Here is a 22,136-nt window from a genome sequence, read left to right on the forward strand (position 1 = left end):
TTCACAAAATTTTCAACATTGGTGTCAGTAGTTTTCATTTGTACAAACGTGCTGATTGATAGAGGTACACAGAGGAGGAAGAGGAATGCAATAAAGTTTCACAGCATTCCATATCCAATCTTATTTCTACAGTCTGCTATTTTAGACTGACGGTTTAGACTGGATGTTTAGCTTCCACAGCTCTGAGGGTTGATATGACCTGTTTCTACAGCAGTATCTTCTTTTAAAATACTTAATTCCAAAAACAAAACAAGTATTTCCTTTTGTCTATTTATAACAAGACGAGAGAATGCTTTCATGCACACCTGGTTTAGTTAAATTCCAACTCATTTTTGATTAAAGTAGTGAAAAAAAGGAAATAAAAAGCCTCTAAAAGAGAAGAGTTGTCTAAATGTTACGKATTATCCACAGTTAAAGCTATTTTAAGACTCCTTAGGTCAGTTGTATCCAAACCTTTTAAACCACGGGCCAAAATTGGGCCAAAATTGGCAAGCTTAAAGTCCTCAGGGCCCACATTTAAAACTGTCATTTTATTGTGTTGTGATATATAAATTTGCCATTAAAAACAACAAAAATGTCCATCTACACCATTAGTTGAATGACCAAACTTGAGCTGTAGTTAGGAACCGCACAGAAGTTTTACAACATTTATAAATGGTGCTTGAGCCACTTTTTGAATACCCCTGGTTTATGTTGTAACAAACATATTTCATCGCAGTTCARCAATACAATATATACTATTCTGTCTCTCAATGCTGCCTTAAAAGAACATTAAATATATTTTTATTTGTCAAGAACCTTTTTCTGAGGCTCCTGATATCCTCAGGCAAACAGTATATTTGTTCTAATCAAAGGAAAGCAACATTTTGAGTTATTTGGTGAGACAGCTGTGGTAGTGAGTCAGTTCAAAGTTGCTCAACTGACAGAGGGTGAGACTGTTTGTGGCAACTAATMCACCAGGCAACAAATRGTTTATAATTAGAAAAAGAATGACCAGACAAATGGCAACATGACATAGAATTGGCTGAACATGTGGTTTAGTTAGTTTGGAGCTGAAAGGATATTTGTGTTTGTGTCAGAAATGGTTGGAATGATCATTTTTCATCCGTCTACCACCACTAACCACAGTCACACACACACTCACACACACACGCACACACACAGAGTGACCCCTGTTAGTTCCTTCTTTCTGACTTGTTTCCCCCTCTGCTCTCTTATTCTGACCACGTTAGACCAGGACCCTGTCGCTGACCCTCCAAAGAGAGATTGATTACAGGAAAAGAGGAGAATTTGCTTTCCTTTTCTGTGTCTCAGTTTTCTCCTCTTYCACTCTGCTCTTTTCTGTAGCTTTTTGTTTATCCCACTCTGCTCACCCAYCTCTCCCTCCAGTCTCTCTCACCCCATCGTTATTTTTCTCCTCTGTCAAGTAAAATTTGAAACACCCCACTATAGATTTTTCTTCCTCAAATACTAGCCTGCTCCCTTTGGGGGTGGATAATAAAAGCAAGGCACAACACATGGGTCTAAATTAGATTGCTTTGAGTTTGTTTTATTGTGGATTCGGACCTGCCCATGTTTGCGCTCCTTCAGTCGGCTCTAGTTAGATGTGGAGAAGGGCTGCGGCGAGGGCGCACACATGAACGTGTGCACTGGGGGGGATGTGATGCAAAATGATAGAATGCCCTGTGACACAGAGGGGCTCTGTGGTTGTTTCTAGGGTGGAGTTATTCTCAAATAAATGTGACAAAGAAGGTTATAGGTTTAAAGCTGATGCAGGTTTATGCATTTCTCTGGTCACTCAACAAAAGTGTTCTTTTTCTTATTACTATTTCTAAGGTTTTTGTTTAACTTCTTGGTAAAGAGAAACTATTTTCTGACTCTTTTTCTGAAAAGGCATCCACCAGTAGGGAAAATCTAAAACTAAACTTTGCCATATAGTTTTTGGYATTATTCTAGATGCAGGTGGTTAACATGTCGAAAGTCTGACTCCTAGCGTTTACTTTGTCCTCACAGACACACCTCTGTTGGTGAGGAGCAGCAGCGACTCCGTTCTGGCACCTGCTCATGGGACAACCCCTCCACCTTCACCTCCACCTGATGACCAAAGCATGAAGTCTCCACCCGAGCCAGTAAGTGTTTCAGTAGCATCTTTATGATGGAAAAAATATATCGCACATATGTAACAAAATTGTTTATTTTTGCCATTTTTGCCTTTCTTTACATTAATAGGGGAAATTTTAAGACAATTAGGTCATTTCCAGCTAGTTTAAATCAGGGCTGGAACTGATGATTATTTTGATAATCAATTTTTCTGACAATCAATTAATCAAATTTATTTAAAAATTGGCCCATTCTGCATATTTATTTAACCACACAAGCCTTTTATAAAGAGCATTAGAMGTACATTAGAAGATGCAAGTAAAGAAACTTTTTTTTATGAGAAAATAAAAATTTTCCAATAACGTAATATTACTTTAGTGTATGCTGCATCACTTGTAGCAAAGCTTCTGCTTATCATCAATATAGTTTTTGATTAAGTAACTGATTAATTTTTTGTTTTTTTCTGAATTGGAGCCAAGTGAAGCTAAAGCTAAAACTACATATTTACAGATAAACGTTTTCATTGTATATCCTAAATGCAAAATGGATATACATATATACATTTTTGTACAGTTTTGACTTAATTGCTGCTCTGAGTATGCTGTTTTCTCAGCAAATGATTTTTTTTTTGTCTGTATCGTCAAGTTAATAATTAATCGATTGCTAAAGTAGTTGATGATCAATTCAATAATCAGTAAATCATGATCAATTGAATTAATCGCTTCAGCCCTAATTTAAACAAAGCTAGCTGCCATCTTTTAACTCTGCCCTGAGCTTCAGGCTGGATTCAGAAAGGGTCACTTTTTGAAGTGCTGGCCTCCTTTCTGTGGCAGAAAGCCATTAAGGATGGTTTTGTCTGCTGCCTTTTCTCATCCTATGTGTGTTGAAGCACTATGAGGTCAGGGTAGAGTGTATATGTGTGTGTGTGTGACTGAGGGGATAGCTCAGGTTGTTCGCTCCCGCTGCGTTTGGCTCAGCGGTGACTAAGCAGAACACGGGCGACGAGTAAACACAATGACAGGGAACATGTTTCCTGTCYAGCAGACTCACTGGGCCTCATGTGCTTCAAGCAGAGCAGCTGGACCAGAGTGAGCATGCTCCGGCTGTACATACGTCTTAAAATAACCTGATAACTGTTTTTACAAAGTCCAAATCACTGCTTGACATGACTGCAAATTAAGGCCACTTCAGTCTTACTAAACCCACACAATGACATTTAAGAATTGGCAAGAAAAAACTGTTACAGAGGCCCCATTACAAGTTAATAAGAGCTTATTAAACTTTATTCCTACYTAAATACAAAGAATGGTGYTCAGACATTTGAAAGTTTAACTGTGTATTTTGCTGCGAAATGATCTGCAATCAGGTATTTTTTTTTATTTTGTATTTTATGAAAGACAGGCACATCCAGGAATCTTTCTGTCCATCCATCCCAGTGTTCATCTCAGCATCCATCCATTAGGCTGTCAATCGATCAGTCGGTCTGTCCATCATTATTTGTTGGTCTGTTTTACTCAACATTTCAGTCTGCTTGCATGTCAGTCCCTAAATCTAACTTGCTGACCATCCATCTTATGAAAACAGAAGTCATTTTTAAGATGTTTTGTAGTTGTAAATCCATCCATCCAAGTCTGAATGAATTGTAGCCTGCACTGTATTACTCTTAAAAAAACAAACAAAAAAACCCCCCACTCTCTCCATGTTTGGTAGCTGAAATAAACGCACTCGAAATACCTAGATACATATTTGCACTTTTATCTACTCCATCTTGAAGCAGCTATTGAAAGGTAGATTAGGTGTAACTCATCCTGATACTGTGATGAATATGTGGCGTGTCCCTGTAATGGATTTATTTTTCTTCTTCTATGGTGAAGGCCAAGGTTGGCCCAGTTCTCTCAGCTCGTACGTCTCCCAGTCAGCCTTTCAGAGGAGCTAATGAAACCGGCAAAAGGCTGAACGGCGCTAAACATGCAGACGGCTCTTTAATTAAACTGCACTCGCTGCCACATTCAAACCCAATAAATGAGACCTTTAATTTTACCAGCCTACTGTAGAGACTGCTGAACGCTTTACTTGCTGCCACCTCTCACCTCGCTCTCGTTCTGTTTCTACTTGCGTCTCTGACGTGTTTGCTCACGTCGACAGGGAGAGCGCAGAGCATCGGTGTGTGATTGTGCCATTGAATCCGTGGGTCAGGGAACATGGCCGACTGCACCGAAGCTGTGATCTTTACCGTCTCGACTGGCTGACACGTTGCTGATGGGGAGACGCACGAGCAAAAAAAACTAAAAACACACACCTCATTACCCATCTGACAACAACCTCAGACACACACGCATGCACCCCTCACATGTCTGCACACCTGCGCTGACAACAAACGGCACCTGAAATGCAGAAACATGGGCGACRGCGTGCAATACCATAACACAGGAGACAACCTGTTTGTCATGCTTACGTAGCCTTAAAGACAGCTTTTATAAATTATGAGCGTTGAAGATGAAGCCACAGATCCTGTCAAATTTCAGTCACTCAGCGTGCTGCAGGCTGCATTTAAAGAAACGAGTAAAACAGACGTTTTATTTTTGCTAGCAATGTCTTAATTTTGTCAGCTTTTACATCTAATCCCTGTGGGAATCACAGCTGAACATTAAGCATTAAAAGAGGAAGCGGCTTAAATAGAAGTGTAAGAACAGAAAGTGTTGTGTTTTAGCACAATTACCACATTAGGCACTCTAGACTAAAAGTAAAGCATTATTCTTGTCACTAATCAACATCCGTGCAAACTCTGGTATAGTTTAATTGAAATATAAATGAAGCACTTTCTAAACTCAAATAAATACTCCATCGTTGCTTTTATAAACATGACCTGACCTGACCAAAAGCAATTGACCAACACCTTTTTGGTCAAGGAGACCATCTAAACTCRGAGACAATCATTTATGAAAAGACCTGTGGAAACATACAAAAAAGATGTTTAACAGTGGCTTGAAATGACAACTAATTTCAAGAAACTGTAGCCAATTGTCTCCAGAAAGTGATGATTGAAAACAACCAGGAAGGTTTTCTTAAATTCTTTCACATATCATTAGTCATTCTTGCATTAGTTTGGTGGGGAGTAYTGCATAACTTAATCTCCTTATTTTCGTTATGGTTCTTACCATAAATAAATAAAACATTGTGAGTGCGACCCCTAATCATTTTTATCCATTTAGCRAGACGCCATTATATTTTATAACTTGCTTATCAGCTCAGTTCCACTTTAAAGGATGCAGCCGTCRTTACTGGAGCTCAAGCTGATGGTAGTATGATGGCTGGCTGAGCACAGCAGGGATTATGGGACTGCTGTCGTCACATCTAAATAAACTGGAATGATCACCCTTTGAAAAACKTTGAAGTGATCCTTTAATGTTGAAGCAGATTTCAGCTGCAACACGCTCACCCTTTTACATGTTGCATTGCACTGACGGTGCATTTGACACATATTTTCKTACAACAGGATGTACAACAACAGCATGTGTGACTCGGTGACATGTGTTCACCTGCACATCTACCATGTTTTGAGAAGCTAACGTGTTCTGTGGGAGAAGAAGAAGTCCCCGCGTGCTTCATCTAATGTTGATGCGGGGAAGATGCGCAGCAACAATGGAGCCTCCAGCTCATCTTCCTGCCCCCGCACACACACGCATTGTCGGGTAATCTCGCACTGCCCAGATAAAGTGGGTCAGCATTCATGCAGGCAACATATGCTTTTGAATTCATAAATGCGTGATTAAAAAAAAATGTTTTCCACTCTGCAGAGCTGATGTGTGACTGTATTATTGGCAGCGGATGCATGCGTGGGTACGCGTGCGACTCATAAAAGCGTAGATGTTTATTGTGAGGCAGTGAGGGTCCACTGGGAAGCTGGGTGTGGTGGAAGCGGGGGGGTTGCTAAGGAGTCGGCTGGTGGGCGGGAGCTTTTCAGTCATTAGAAATGGTGACACAATGAAAGTGACAAGGCAGAAGGAACTAATTGCACCCCTCTTGTTTTTAGTGACGCGGGACAACTCCTAGGTCCCAACCAGTGGCTGCATTCGTGCAACAGTTCGATGTCGTCTCTCGTCTTTTTTCCTCTTTGTGGATTTCTCTCTCCATCTTCCTTTTCTCTGTTTGTCCCGGGGTTGTTGATTTGGCTTAAAAATAGAGCAGTGGCTCACACGGGGCAGGGATGAATGGAGGAGGGGGAGGGAGAGGTAGATGGATGGACATACAGTAGATAGAGTGAAGAAGGGGCAGCGCRCGTCACTGGAGCTCAGAGTCCGGCCATCATTCTCTCTCCTGTATCTGCAAAGGTGATTGATGGCAGAATTAGATCGTTTCGCTAATTATTGTTAGGCCTTCTTCTGCTAGCTCAGTGGTTGCTGCTTGTTTAGCCTAAAGGCTGGAAATGGGTTATGTTTATATCATGCTAACTTTGATCGTCTCTTTTTTTTTGTGTGTGTTGAAGGAGATCAACAATGTACTGAAGGGAGCCCTGGAGAGACTGAACACGGAGAATCCCCCACCCAAAACGATGAACCAGATTAACTTCAGGTAAGGTGTTTTACTTTTACGACCATCCAGTAGCTGGCTGGTGTGATGGGAGACAGACTAGGATTAGCACTAATGTCTTTGTTTGACAGCCCGATACTCTGGCTTTATTAAACCGTCTCATGGATGACAGTCAACTGTGGATGTCTCATTAGGTTACAATAGAGTATATGTGGGCGCGACTAGAAGTACAAGATGATTCTTTCTCTGCTCTGACTCGAGTTTTGTCATACTATTAATGTTACTTAACATTAAGCAGGCAGATTATTTTTTATTGTAATGAGCCGTACTCAATGCAGGTTCCTAATCTGTCTATAAAAGACAGGAGATGTTTGAAATTGTATTTTCCAGATCTGGAGAAGTTTGGAAAAACTTATAGAAAGTAGAAATGTTTGGATTCACAGAATCCATTCCCTAGTATTTGTYTAAAACATCCATCTATCCATCCATCCAATTGTCAGGCTATCGATTGTTCAGTTATTCATTTGCTTGTCCATCCTATTGTCCGTCCATCCATCCACGAATTCMTCCATGTTAGCGTTGTGGATATAATGGTCTGAACAAATCTAGAATTTTGAGCAAAAATGTACTTTAAAACTAGATTTGAGCACACAAGTGATTAGTAACATTTACATAGCCATAGAAGTTAATTTTTATAGGAGTTTCTTTAATTAAAGGGCATACAATGATTAATTTTGGTTGAAAGACTAACATTAAATCATGCATTCCCTCCTGGAGGCTGGTAAGTATTTTTTTGGATAAAAAAAAAAGATACGATACAATATATAAGTACAAAAAGTATTGAGTCTACCACCACTCATTTATATTTTGTTTGTGATCGGTGCAAACCTTTTCATAAATAAAGTAATCATGATCTGTATTTGTCAAAGTTTTCCCTTAGACATGAATCTTTTAAGTGCTCAGTGTTCGTGTATGCCTATTAGGAGAATAAAACGGTATTGATCTGCGCAGATCTTCGTCTCGCTTGAAGTCATGCCCTCAGTTCTCTCTCTGTCTTTTTTTTTTTTTTGGTCCACCTCAAACCTGCCTCAACACATCATTTGCACATCCTCTGCATCCGATTTTAAAAATAACTGGAGGGAATCACAGGTGCTCAGAGGAGGACGTGGCTGAAGTGGCAGATGGTGATTTTTCAGTGTTTTACAGTGCAGTGGTGTCTTGACGGCAATGTGATACAATGGAGGCACGCCTGTCAAAGCTGGTTTGCCATGGTAACAGATGGCTGGCAGTTGAAGAAAGCACAGTAAGCAACCTGGGGGGGGGGACACTTCATCCAGGGTCCAGGTTGCAGGTTTGCTCACTCTGCCTCCATATATGTAGAGGAAGTCAACCAAAAGTGGGAGCTCCATCTGTCTCCCAGCTCCTTTCAACCCCCCACCACCCCACTGGAATGCCTCTGTTTGTTTGTGTTCGCGTTGGTGGGATGCTAAAATGGGTGAGCGGAGCTGCTCTGCATATTAGAGTGCGGCGCTAACGAGCGACTGCTGTCTCTGATGAGCTTGTTTGTGCAGCAGTTTGTTTTTTATGCGAACGGAAATGGGTTGAAGCTGCTTGTGTGTTTTTTTTTATTCCATCACACACACATTCCAGTAAAATGCATTTACGCGATTCAGAAAGCAATCGTGTGTCATCCCAACCTGGCCTGATTGTGTATCGCATCTAAAAAATAAGAAAGAAAAAATTTAATTAAAGCCGCTCTTTTGTTGTCGTGTGTAAATTCTAATGCAAGCGTGTTCTCTAATGGGAGGAAATGTGATGCATGTGTGTACATGTGACTTTTCAATTTAGGGGAATATGACTGATGGTGTTTGTAAGTGTGCAGTAGATGTGGCAATAAGAATGCAAATGAGGTGTGTGTGTGTGCGCGTGTGTGGGTGTGTGTGTGTGTGTGTGTGGGGGGGGGGCCATGTGCGTGGATGTGCGAGTTACAGTATGTGTGTGTGACCCTGGCGGAGGTTAATGAGAGCCGGTTGACAGTGACAGAGGAGCAGCTTATAATGATCCCAGCTAGACCTTGGGCCTGTGTACGAAACACATAAACCTTGAACTTGTGTGTTTTTTTTGTTTTTCTCTCTCTGTTGTGTGTGTTTTTTTTTTTTTACCCAAACAGACAGCTTCTTTTTGTTTGCATTTCAGCTTTGAGAAAAGTCGGTGGGAAATCTCCATGGGGAAAACGCACTCCTCCACCTCCAACTGCTCCCTTTGAACTATTTTTATAGCTCTCTTTAGGTTTAAGGAGAAGGAAAATGCTTGTCTTCATCAAACATGTCTGCCTTCTGCAGGACGGCTCTCAATCCCTCTCAGTTGATACCTTGGTGGGAGATTTTTCCCTCAGCTTTTTTCAACACTACTAGAAGCAGTAGAAGTTGCCCCCRCTGACCATAATTTGCTGCAGGCGTAAAACTTGTACTCACTTGTTCCTTTGTTCAGCTGCATTTTTTTTATATAAAAAAACATCACTTTTACTRAAGGTTTGTGCTATAAAAATATTTTTCAGCTCAGATTTATTTMTAAATTTTTGCAATTAAAAAAGCAGCAAATATTGTAGTTGGCAATTTGTTGATCTAGATTCACAATATGGAATCTCAAAATGCTTGTTCGCAATATTGTATTCAAAGTGTCAGATAATACACATGCATATCARTAATATATGTCACCAAAACATATGCAGATAATCGGTAAAAAGTATCTGAAAAGGCTTYCCTTTAGAAATGTGAAGTTGTTAAAGATTGACCGTTTTTGCAGATTGAGCTTTATTACTGCACAATTAGCAGCGTGTACGTTCCTGACATGTTTTACTCGGCAATAAACGTGCAAATGAATGACTTTGAAATGGAAAACTATCAAGATAATGCCTGTTAACGTGATTCTGGCTTCAATTGGTCTCATTAACTAAATGATCTGCTTTAATTACAATGAATTTTAAAGAGATTCACACCAGCTTCCTAAAAACGTAGCATTTTGTTCTCCACTAGTTTTGATTAATACTAAAGTTTCTGCTGTGTCTGACGCTCCATGACACCAAAAGTACTTCTTTATGCCTAATAATCTTTATGAATAAATCTTGCTATTTGGTTCTTCTAGACTTTTCTGAATGTCTCTMTATTAGCTTCTGGAGAAAAAAATCAAACAGATTTAATAACATTTTTTATGCAGCTTATTGATATTTAAGGTGGAAATATGCAGTGGATAAAATGCAGTAAAAAAAAAAAAACCCTGCAAATATTGATCTTAATGTATTAATATGGAGCTTAATTTCAGCTTGCAGATGCTAATCTAATATTGCTTTCTGGTTGACAGAAAGGCTCTATAGAAGTCTCTTCGTGGATCAGACAGAAATGTTGACATCCCTCCCCGCCCAATATCACAAGCCACCATCTTCCTGCTGATCTGCCCTGCTATTGTCCTTGTTTATCTGCTTCTAAAAAGAAACAGTTCAGGACTGAGCGGAGATTATTAGAGGAAGAGATTCTGTTTCATCTCGATCTGCTTCCCTGTCCGTCTCCTTTTTTATCTCCTGCTCCTCTCTTTTGTCCAGCAGCTAGATTGGGTAGTCTAGAAGCAGCCAGATAAGAGGTGAAGTAGCCAGCTGAGTCCCAGTCACACAAACACACACACGCGCACGCACACACAATAACGTTTGGCAGGACTACCTGTAAGCTAATTTGTATCCCTATCTGTGTAGCCTGGAGGAAAATGCAAATGAGTTTTGAAGAGCTTGCAGAGAGCCGAGTGTGTTTAGGTTTGTCTGCACCATATTGCGAGCGTCGTGATTTATTCCCTCCTTCTCTTTTCTTGGCAGTACTCTTACAAGGACGGTTGAGTTCCCAGGTGACCGGGCCCCCCTGGGTATCCATGTGGTCCCCTACTGCTCCTCCCTAAGTGGACGGTGAGGCTGACTCGTSTTTTGATAGCCAGATKGCAATGTTTACATATAAATAAGAAGAAAAAAATTTATCACCATTCTATCTTGTGTGTTTGCCTCTGAATACATATTGCCAGACCTCTGGGCCTCCATATTAAAGGCATTGAGGAAAACAGCCGCTCTAAGAGGGACAATCTCTTCAAGGAGGACGAATGCATCGTCCACATCAACAACACGCCGCTGCAGGACAAAACCTTCGCACAGTAAGCAACAAAGAATGTGGATGAGACGCAGTGTGTGTCTGCTAACTGTTAAATCGGGGACGTACTAACACCATATTTGAATGATAACTTGATCAGTGCTCTTCAAACACATTTCAGTCAGGCTATAAAAGCAGTAACATTTCAAAKAATTTGTCTTTTAATAAGGCAATCCAGTTCAAATYTATAGCTTCATTTAACTATATAAAACATTTATTTGTATTTTCCTAAATAAGAGATTAATTTATGTGGAAATCAACAGATAAGATCCACCAGATGGGATGAAACTCCTGAGTGAGGAGAGAATGAAGATGGGTAAAATAGGAAAAAAAAGTATGTGGAAGTTGGGAGGATTAAAAATATATAGCATGTGGTGGGACCAGATTACCCAGAGTGAGTCCCAATATGTTGATCACTTCATAGCTTGTATATAATGAGCAAACAAGAACTTGAAGGCAAACATGAATTATATAAACCCTGCTGTGCCATCTGCCCAAAGCCTGCTGTGTGCGAGTATGCTGACGTGCCACGTCTCTCATCTGCTCATTTTTTTTCCCCACAAGGCTTTAATAAAAATCTCGAGTCRTTTATTTGATGCCTTATTGTGTCAAATGAGATAATAAGCAATAACAAAAAAACCTAAAGATAAATCAACTTTTTTCTGTCAATAGGTCTCAGGAGGTGTTCCGTCAAGCCATGTCGTCTCCTACTGTGCGTCTGGAGGTTCTRCCTGTAGGCAGCAAGCCTCGCTATGAGAAGACGCTAATCGGACAGCTTTTCACTGGCGATGGCAAAGATTCCCCTGTAAAGGTCATGAGTCCGAAAGTGCTCCGCGCTCCRGTCGAGACTCTAGCTGAAACCAAACTGACCCAAAAAGTGGAGCTGAAGCAGCCAGACCCACGACCCAAGACTCCAGAGCCAGCTCCGCAAAACACACCGCCACTTCAGCCCCAATATGGATCTCTGGAGAGAGCTTCACCCACACCTCCAGCTCGGACAGCGAGCTCCTCCCCTCCACCCAGGACCCGCAGCCAGAGCCCGCTGGCCAACAAGAGTCCTGCTGCACCTGGGGTTTCTAACCTCACAAACAAGAAAGGTGGCAAGAGGATAAAAATTGACCTGAGGAAAGGTAYGCYTCATATAAAATCTGCTCAAAGTGATGTCTTACTCCAGTGTAATTAGTCCAGTCAAGACTAAGATAAACTTGTGCTGACTTAAGACCAACATAGTCTCCAAAATGAGKTTGCAGTCGTAGCAAGCRCTGTTTTTTTYCAGATTTTTAAACTGCTATGTTTGCATTATACGTTTTTAATACAAAAGCTTATTATTATTTACACATGAAATGGAGGAAYGAGGCTGTGTGCACCAGTGATCTTCCTTTGAGAGACATCTCTTGTCCAGAGGAACGGTCTAATTAARAAGACGTATCAGTCTTAAAAGTACAAATGTTATTGCGGTTTTTGTAATCAATTTCTTTATTTTATTTTTTTATAAGATGCTTTGTATGTTCATACAAGATCAGTGCTGATATACTACCTCCACTCTACATTTTTTGTTTAGTCATTGGCTTCTGTGTATGAACATGTCCTAAATCCATTTTAAAGAGTAAGTTAGACTTTAAAATGTTATTCTCAGGTCTCAAATTGTGTCTTGATAAAACTATTTAATAAGGACTTTTGTGTCAGGCAGCAGTTTGAGTCGCACTCAGACATTTTCAATGTGTTCTGACTCGAGATGACTGAGGCTAATGCTAACTAGCTGGTAATATACCCTTGCTAGCTAGCTAGTTTGTGCAGATCTTAAATTCCACTCATAATGGTCTTAAAAATGCCTTAAAAGTCTTAAATGTTAGCTGGTGGAACTTGCAGAAACTCTGGACTAGGAAACATACTACGGTGTCTTTAATTCTCCGTTCTGGTGATGGCAAACAAAGAGGTTCTTGAGTCTTTTTCTAACAACATTCAGTGTTTTGTGTTGTTAAAAAGTAAAAAGAACGAAGAGATAACTGAAGAACATATACACACACATTCTCACCACAGGCATCCAGGGCAAAGCAGATGAGTGGATAGAAGAAATTGGGCTTCAGCTGAAAGCTCTATTCACTACTGTTTCATTGTTRGCTTCTTTTACTCCATCCCATTTCTTTCCCCTTTTTCCATTTACCTGTTCTTTGTTTGATTTGTTTTTCCTCTCCCTTGTCTCCCTCTATCCCTTTTCACCTGACGTAAGATCAGAGCAGGGGATATTATTTGGTTTCTAACACCCTCTCCCTCGGCGACGCYGTCTTTCTCTCCGTGATTGGCAGGCGGGGAGGTTTAGGTGCGCTAATGTAGGGCAGGCAGAGGCTTAGCTTGGAGAGCAGATAGCATCGCTCACCGTCTTTAGTATGCCACGGCGGCTTTGCTTTCCCACACACACACAACCTGACGCCGAGCGTGGCACATTTCACTCATGGCTTGGGGCTTGTGGGGCCGTGAAGGAGCGAGAGGGTGGAGGCTCATGGTTGTGTGTGTGTGGACTCTACCACACAACCAAGTCGACATAAACTCTTAAAATCTTTGTCCAAATCACATCCCAGAGGATGGAAGTCAGAAAAGGGTCTTCCGCCCCTCTCCACGCCTCTCTTCCATCTCCTCCCTTTTCCTCCCTTCATCAGCCAGTGATCGGCCTGCTCACACGTGAAATTAAAGGCTGAGGCTGTCTAATCCAGCTAGGGGAGAAGCCTTTTCCCAGCGGCTCCCACGGCAGAGCCTGGCATCTAAACCCCTTAGGGAAACGGGTTCGTAAAAATGGCTAAAGTGGATGACAATGCTAAAATCAAAGACGGTGTTCAGCAGAAAAGATGGGGAAATGAAAGTGAAGAAAGGGAAAATTTAATTAAGACTTTAAATTGATAATGAATCATCTTATTTAAGGGACCTAAATTACCCTACACTGATGTTGTTTTGTTCCCCGCCAGGCACTGAGGGTCTGGGCTTCACCGTGGTCACCAGGGACACAGCAGTCCACGGGCCAGGGCCAATTCTGGTTAAGAACATCCTGCAGCGAGGCGCAGCAATCAAAGATGGCCGCCTGCAGCCTGGAGACCGCATCCTGGAGGTAAAGCACACATTGGGCATYAACCCTTTTATCTAGAGGAGAAGAGAACAGCAAAAGCAGGCAAAATAATCAGATGACCACACCATCGCCCCCCTGTTGGCTGAGCGGCGCAACTACTTTCCTTTTTTTCTTTTTTAAGAGACTACTTACAAACCAACTTTTATGATTGAATAAGAAGAACAACTGTGTAAATATTTTCTCTTGAACGATCTCGTATAGGTGAATGGAGTGGACATGACCGGCCGTACCCAGGAGGAACTGGTGGGCATGCTGCGCAGCACCAAGCAGGGAGAGGTGGTGTCCGTGCTGGTGTCCCGGCAGGAGGACGTCTTCCTGCCCCGAGAGCTGGTAATGGAGAGTGAAAACAACACGGGTGTCTTGCTGTAGCTTCACACCGCTGCGTTTACCGATCATGCCACATCCTGGGTGTGCTTCACGCTTCCTTCCACTCTCTCTTTTTTTTGTTCTTTTGCCTTATCTTCATCTGTGAATGTTTTTATTTTTTCATGCATTTCCTTCGCATTGTGCCTTTTCCCTCACTTTCTCCCAAAGGAGAAAACCTCGTCATGCCCTTTCGCACCACACAATGACACACAAACCCACCCGGGCCACGCTCCGGCCTTCCTGTCCCCCTCTGGTTTGTTGACACAGAGATGGCAAAGGAAGTCACGCGCGCACGGRGGAAACGCGGGGAGCGTGTCCTCGCTTTTTTGACATACTCGCTGACAGTTTACCTGTTACCACTGAGGGTGTCGAAGGTCAGCGTTGCAGGGTGACATTTAATAAATAAACACTCTTTAAAACGTATATATACACACACCCCTTGAAACTCTCCGGCTCACTATAAACGATGTTTTCACTTCCTCCCGCCCGTCTGTCCTCTGTGGTTATCCTGAACACTTCAAAGCTCTCTGAGTGGGACTTTGTAGTGACTGATGCATATTCACACCTACACAGACACACACTCTCCAAGTCCTTGATAAAAACTTGAACACAAGTGCTCTCTCTCCCTCTCTCTCTCTCTCTTTTGCTCACTGACACACATGCATGCACAGATGAAAACACCACGTCTTTTTAAACAGCTAAGTTACTGCTTCCCAAAATAGTTTGCCCTCATTAATGGCCCGGCAGTCTTGGCATAACAAGTGCACTTTGAAGAGCCTCATTCTAACACTTGCTGGTATTTGTGCATATGAGAGGAGAGATTTAAAGAGGAGTGGAGGGAGGTAGATGAGGAGAAATGAGAGGAAGCTGAAGCTGCCTTTGCCCCTGTGAGATCTACCCCTCATCTTCCTTCAGCACGGTCCTCGGATTCAGAGATGTTAGGATGGGCCCCCCCAAGCACACACTGAAAATTTTTTTTTTTATGGCACTGTGTTGAAAAGTGCAAAGGATGCGGGAAGCTTTACAGGGAAAGATAATCGCATGCAAACACACGCGCTACTTAAAAAGATGAAAAAAACTGGGCAGTTGGGCTGTAGCCCACAAAATATGCCATGCATACGATTTCCAAATCTGATCAATATTCAGTTCAAAATCCGTTACCAATGTACATCTAGGAAGCAGAGTTTGGAGATCAATAACTAACTAAATGTCCAGTCAAGACAATTGGTGATAGATAAGGACTTTAAGTTGGAAAACATCCATTTTGTTCCCAATTGTGGACCCAAAGTTTTTCTCCTCTGCTTATCTTGTGCGCAGTATTAAGTGCATAAATAAAAATGGCTTCTTATTCTACCTAATGGTCGGCAGCTAATGGAAATGATTTTGGTGTTATGTCATTTTGTAAACCAGAGAAACAAAGTCCCGGATTATGAATGTGGGGTTTCTGGGGTAATATTATTTTTATTAAAAAAGTAAAATGAAACAGAAATGCTTGGGTGCACATAATTGTGCAAACTACTGAAAACCAACACCACTTTGCATGTTATTTTTCCCATTGTTTAAATATATTAGTATCAAAAAAGTTGTATCATTCAGTTAAAAAAACAGTAAAACATACCTTTTTTAAAGGCGTCTTACTTTTTATCAGGAGTACCTGCAAATTAATTAGTGWGTGTACATTTTCTGACATCCAATAATATAGCTTTGAGGTTATAATATCGAGTAAAAACACTCACGATGTGTCCGTATCCCAGTCCGTATTTGTTCAACTAAATCAAGCAAATAAGCTCATTACTGTAGTTTAACATGAAGCCTCTGTAAAGATTAATGGCTTTCTCACAATGATTCGTTTTCCTTGGCTAACTTTGCTATCGCTGCTACAAATAATAAATGTACAGCCTGAGCTAATGGCATCAATCAAGGTCTAATTTTCTCTTCTGCTGGATCATGTTTTTTCTGTCGCAGCCAGAGCAAATAATACCAGATAAAGACTTGAATAAATTCAGGAAAACCACGTCTGAACTGTGTTTAAGGAGAAAGTTTGTGCTCCTACTTCTATCTTTGACTAGTCTAGATTAGCTTGTTCCCAATTCCCAATACACAGTGATTGTATTTGGTGAGCTTTTATGGTCAGAAGTTGTGAAATGGCTACACCAAATCAGCTACTTGAGGAGTAGCTGGAGTTAAAAACAGCCAAAAATTTGTAGAGACGAGAACCTACATTATCTTTTAAAGTATTCGGGTAGAAAAGCAGATATTTAAAAAATCTGTTTGCTAATTTAAATTGCACGCCTTGCTCTTTAAATAAAAAAGTAACATGGCTGCTAGAATGCGCTCGTTTATCTTATTGGGGGGGCCTGAAACGTTTTAAAGCCAAATGTAGCTGCAGCCGCCAAGATATTTCACTCAAGACAAAAGCAGTTGCATCAGGGATGACCAGAAGACGTTCATATTAATCCTCAGAGGAAATCTGAGTGTTTGCAYAAAATTTCACGGCCAACTGTTTAGTATTTATTGGCATATTTTAGTCTGACATTTACGTCTCAAAAGCTCTGCAGCAGCAAGCATGACTAATAAGCGATTTGACTACACTCTTTGTCGTTGAACTGTAAAGATGCTTCCATTTTAGCTGCTGTAGATTTTTTTTTTTTAATCGTTTAGAAATCAAGTAGATTTCAGAGGAACTTTCTGAACTTGATTGATTCATTTTAGTTGTGATCCATAAGCAGCTTGCATCACAGAAAGCTCTAAGCAGTCTTCTTTATTCAAACGACTAACAATAGAGCCTGTGAATTAGCCTCATTATAAGGACACAAAAGACAGCGGTTTTTTTTGTTGTTTTTTTTTTTTCCTTCTCCACATCCCTTTAAGTCGTTCTCACTGTCGAAGTAATTAAAAAGTGATAACTTCTAATCACAGCTTCTTTCCTGTCAGCACTTCTGCATCTGCGTCTCTCTCTCTCGTTCAACACGGCCTCTTTTGTTTCAGGTTTTTATTACGATTGGGGTTTTTGTCGAGTGGATGATGGAAGTGTTTGTGTGAGTGAATGGGGACGGCGGGGGTCAATGCGCACATGGCTGACCCTCTGATGCCAGCAAGACTGGGTCATCTCACAGGAAAGGAAGGGAGGATTCCCCTTTCATCCTCTTCTTTTTATTTTTATTTCCTTCATCCTGTCAGTCTTTGAGTTATTTTTTTTTCTCTTTCCGCCTAAATTATCCTTCAATCTGTCTTTTTTTCCCCCTTTATTGTCATTCCTCGTCATCCTGAGGTAAAGGTGTAAAGCTRCGAAGAGGGAAGACATTAATGCGATTAATTGGCAGCTCCGTCGTCGCCGTCATGCGCGGAGAGATCTCATCTTAATTGAATGTCGCTCTCACCGCTAATCCTCCGCGCTTTGAAACCCCACATTTAGAAATCCTCACCGACAAAAGCCTCTGTGTGTAATCGCTGTGTATCACCCCCCCTCTTCCTCGCATACTCCTCACCACCCACCCTGGGGTTAAAAAAAAAGCTCCTTTTTGTCTCCTCATTTGGGTGTTGAAAAGGGTGGCCTCTTCTTCTGACTAAAAGCTTGTTAAAGAGCCATTGCTGAGGGCTAACGATAAATGATAAATGGAGGAGGGGTCCCGGCCACCCAATCTGCCCCCGGGGAGACTGGCATCAGGGGAGTTATTGCAGACTGTGATTGTGTGTCTGCGAGCCACTTGGTTGTGTAAATACATGGAAATCAGTGGTAAAATGCAACAAATAAGCGTTTTTGTCGTACCCCACTGTGCTCCGCTTTGGCCCTCTTCACCTTTTAGTATATTTGCAGAATAACAGAATATTTTAAACCTGCCACATAGCCACCTGAATCCTCTCAAGTGTCTGTCAAGCAGGGAGGTCTTTTGAAAGCTTCTGGTTTTAAATAACGTCACCCTGAAATCCCTTGTTGATAAAAATAAGCTGTGATTGAAAGTCTCCATTTAGGCTGAAGTAGAAAATAGATCCTGAAACTGTTGAGGGACTCATTTTGCCTGATTAATCTTACTTTCTTGGCAAAGGTATTGAACACCATGTGAAGGTTCTAGATCAGTGGTTCTTAACCTTTTTTGAGGTACCGAAGCCCCCCAGTTGCAAGCCCTTCTTATTCCACCACCCCCCCGACACAAAATAATTTGCGGGATTCTGATTTAGTAATGTAATTATATTAGCTGTGTAACCACCGCCCACACCACTAGAGGCAGTAGCAACCCCGAAAAGATGCGACTAAGGAGCAGATTTAGACTATAGAATTTGGTAAAAACTGTGAGCTTTGCTGAAGTAATTAAAGRCACAAGTCAGKGCTCCTCCGCAGCACTGATTAGCTAWGCAATGTAACGTGATCCTCTGGAGCACGTGATGGCAAAGCGAGGTGTCATCACGACTTTACACAAGTGTGTCTTTAATTCCGCGGCAGAGGCTCCGCCGAACCCCTGAGACCGACTCATCGAACCCCTGGGGTTCGATTGAACCCAGGTTAAGAACCACTGATCTAGATGGTATCAGCAAAAAGAACTGCAGAACTTTCTGTTTTCAGGTGTTTTTTTTTTATTTTCATGGATGTTTGAAGTTAATCTCCTTTTTTCCATTACTCAAAGGATCTGGCTCCAGACTTTCTGGTCACTTGCTTTTTTTCATTAAAATATGACGAGTAGGAGCCTCAATTAAGAAAGATGAAATAAAAAAAATTAAATGTTGGGATTTCCCAGGTTTATGCAGCCATCCTTCCATATAGTCCAATCTGTTGTTCATTCGTCTAGTCTTTATTCACTTACCCATCATTCATTCATTCATTCATTCATTCATTCATTCATTCATTCATTCATTCATTCATTCATTCATTCATTCATTCATCCGTCTTTAGTGTAGTAGGTCTGCACCTCATGTGATGTTCTATCTCTGTCTGCTGTAGGCAGATCTGTACTTTCATTAGATACTTTAAAAAGTCTAATTTTGTGTCCCCTGTTGGAGGAACTTCAGCTCTTTAACCCAGACAGGAGTGTAGCTTTCATGTAATTACCCAGGATTGGATCATCATGTTTCCCCACTCAAACCCTAAGTTTCCCCTTTGCTGCCCGTCTTCGGCTCTAAACCCAGAGAATGTTAGTTACCGTCAAAAAATCACAGTACAGTCTATTAGCCTGCAATTAATAAGCACCCAATTGTACGGCGGTGAAAGCGGGGAACTAAATGGATCAGCGTGTCACAGCTTCTCAGGATTTTCTTTCGCTCCATTACCTTTAGTGACTTGAGAGCTCCGACTCACACTTTAGGGCAGAGTGTCCCTCCCAGCCTGAAAGCTTCGACAGCCTGTTGTTTTAATTAAGCCGCGGCAGTTCAGGAATAGATCTGACAGGAAAAGAGGCTGTAAGATTATAAGCAAAACTGGAGTGGGGAGCTCATGTAGCCGTGAGTGTTYTGCCAAACCATTCAAGAGGACGCACTCGTCCTTCGGCTTGGCGAATTCTCCGATCAAGGTGTCTGACGTAAGGCTCCTGCAATCCCATCGGGGCCTCCTCAGATGTGCGACAAGTDGGTACGAGCGCTTTAATGGATATTTGTATATTCCTACAAAATCATGCACACAAAAAAAAAAACCTTCCTCTGCCTCTCTGAAACGATCGGCGTTGAGGCGAACCCGCTCTTTTCTCAAGGAGACTAAATTGCGCATTAGCAACCGTTAATGATAGACATTTTACTTTCCTCTCGCTTTTTTCCCCTTCCCCGCTGCCCGCCATGGTCATTTTCCTGCTATCAAGTAGCAGTGGATGAGAGGCGTGGGTGGGTGTAAGATGTGGAAAAAAGACCTGTAGGAAGTAGGCAGGTGGAGGAGTCAGAGGGTTGAGAGATTTGTATGAAATGCAAAGAGTAAGGGGGGAGAAGAAGTGGGTATACCTCAGGGATGGGTTATTACTTTTAAATGCTACTCTCTGCCATCCTTCCCCATTTTCTCTCCTCCTCCTTCCCCCCACTGTGCTTCAGGAGGAGGTATGAAAAGGTTATTATGTTTCCTTTAGAAATGACTCTCTCTCCGTCTGCTTTTCATCTCTAAATGGAATAACCTCGCTACAGTGGCTTGCTTTCTTTCTTCCTCCCCGCAGCCACCTTCTATCTGACTATTTAATCCGTCTCTCTCCTCCTTCCTTCATGTTTTCTGGCTTCCTGTGTTAAATATAATCAATGTACTGTTGGCAGACACCTTATCAGCCGCATATGGCGCTCCCACATCAGTAATCAGCTATCGTGCGCGGGGGTTATGATGTTAAGCTGGCTTTATGTGCGTGGAGTATAAGGCTCAGATTTGTGGCTTGTTTACAGGTTCTTTTTCTATTTTCTTATTTAAAAAAAAAATATATATATATTTTCAGAAAGGGGAGGAGAGGAGCAGTCAAGCGATAGAGGAAGGAAAAGAGCAGCTGATGTACGAGATCCCGCTCAACGAGACTGGCTCGGCCGGCCTGGGCGTCAGCCTGAAGGGGAACCGGTCGAGGGAGACTGGAGAGGATATGGGAATCTTCATCAAGTCCATCATCCACGGAGGGGCTGCGTATAAGGTGAGCTGGRAAACGGATGACCCAAGAAACATACTGTACCAAACCCGAAGCGTTGCAGTTCAAAAAAATTCAACTGGTGTTCAAAGCACAAAACATGAAATACTCAGTCTCCCAAAAGCATTTATACTCCTTTTTCTGTCATTTTCCAGACATAAAATACAATATATTCAATAGGCAAATATTCTGTGTTGCAGGATCCAAATCTTTAAGTCAAGTTTATTTGTGAAACACCTTTCAGCAATGAGGCGTTGCTGAAAAAAACACAATACAGCAACCAATTCTGAAACCAAGCTGCTCACCTCAAGAAGTTCATAACAGTCGAACAACTTGAAAATGGTGAAACACATGAATTTTGTTAAATATTTAACATCTAGTCTAAGCTTCAAATGTTTCCATCTTATTCCTTCTGACTCTTCCTCCCTCTTTCCTCTGCATCTGTCCGTTTCCTCTCATCTCCCCCGACTCATTTCCTGTCTTTCTCCGCCGCTGTGTCCCTCCTCCCTTCTTGCTTCCCTTGATCTTTGACACCCGTTGACCCCTAGCGGCCTCGCTGCACAATCACCGCAGCCGTCTTATCTGTATCACTCAGCACTCTCTCCAACTTCTGAGTGCATCAGGAAAAAAAAAAAAACACTTTGGAGATTTCGCCACTTGGCCTCAATACCCCACTCCTCGCCTCAAAACTTCTCCCGCTCCCAGATCTGCTCCGCGCGACAAGCGGGAACGGAGACGACTGTGCCATTGGAGATAAACGGCTGGTCTGGGATCAGTACAGCCAGATGGCGTCGGCTCCCAGAAGCTCCTTTAGAAGTAGTTTTCCGACAGCTGTTGAGGCGGATAGCGTTCAGACAGAACGGCCTAGTAAAGCAAAAGATCTCCGGCTGGCTGCGAAACAGGTCTCTGGGATGAGATGGGATAGGAAAAAAAGAAGAGAAGGAAGAAAGGAGCATCATCGAGCTGTAGAAAGAGAGAAAGATAAGCGGGGGGCTCTCAGCGGGAACACAATACGGATAAATATGTGTGTGCATCTCCTCCACCGTGTTGATGGATGCAAATGAAAACCGGCTAAGGGCTGTGATGAATCTCTGYGGCGCCGAAGGATCTCCCCTGAGCCTGACTGACACAATCACAGAGGCTGAGAGGAAACAGGGCGGAGACGGAGACGAGTCATGGAGAGATCCAACCCATTTCCATTATTAAGTTTTTTGGGACTGTCAGGCCCCAAGCCTTAATTATATTTTTAAAAAACTTCTTCTAACT

General features: G+C 41.9%; 1 protein-coding gene across 1 annotated transcript in view; it reads left to right on the forward strand.

Moving 5' to 3' along the window:
- The window catches only part of pard3ba (par-3 family cell polarity regulator beta a), a 144,103-nt gene that overhangs the window by 35,561 nt on the left and 86,406 nt on the right, over window positions 1-22,136 (forward strand). Inside the window, exons 4-11 of the mRNA XM_017308921.1 lie at window positions 2,014-2,129; window positions 6,587-6,672; window positions 10,493-10,579; window positions 10,693-10,818; window positions 11,487-11,944; window positions 13,775-13,914; window positions 14,134-14,262; window positions 20,691-21,017. Coding sequence (XP_017164410.1) covers window positions 2,014-2,129; window positions 6,587-6,672; window positions 10,493-10,579; window positions 10,693-10,818; window positions 11,487-11,944; window positions 13,775-13,914; window positions 14,134-14,262; window positions 20,691-21,017 — 1,469 coding nt within the window. The remainder of the gene's footprint in view (window positions 1-2,013; window positions 2,130-6,586; window positions 6,673-10,492; window positions 10,580-10,692; window positions 10,819-11,486; window positions 11,945-13,774; window positions 13,915-14,133; window positions 14,263-20,690; window positions 21,018-22,136) is intronic.

The sequence above is a fragment of the Poecilia reticulata genome, linkage group LG2 (assembly GCF_000633615.1).
Source record: "Poecilia reticulata strain Guanapo linkage group LG2, Guppy_female_1.0+MT, whole genome shotgun sequence".
Taxonomy (NCBI): Eukaryota; Metazoa; Chordata; class Actinopteri; order Cyprinodontiformes; family Poeciliidae; genus Poecilia; species Poecilia reticulata.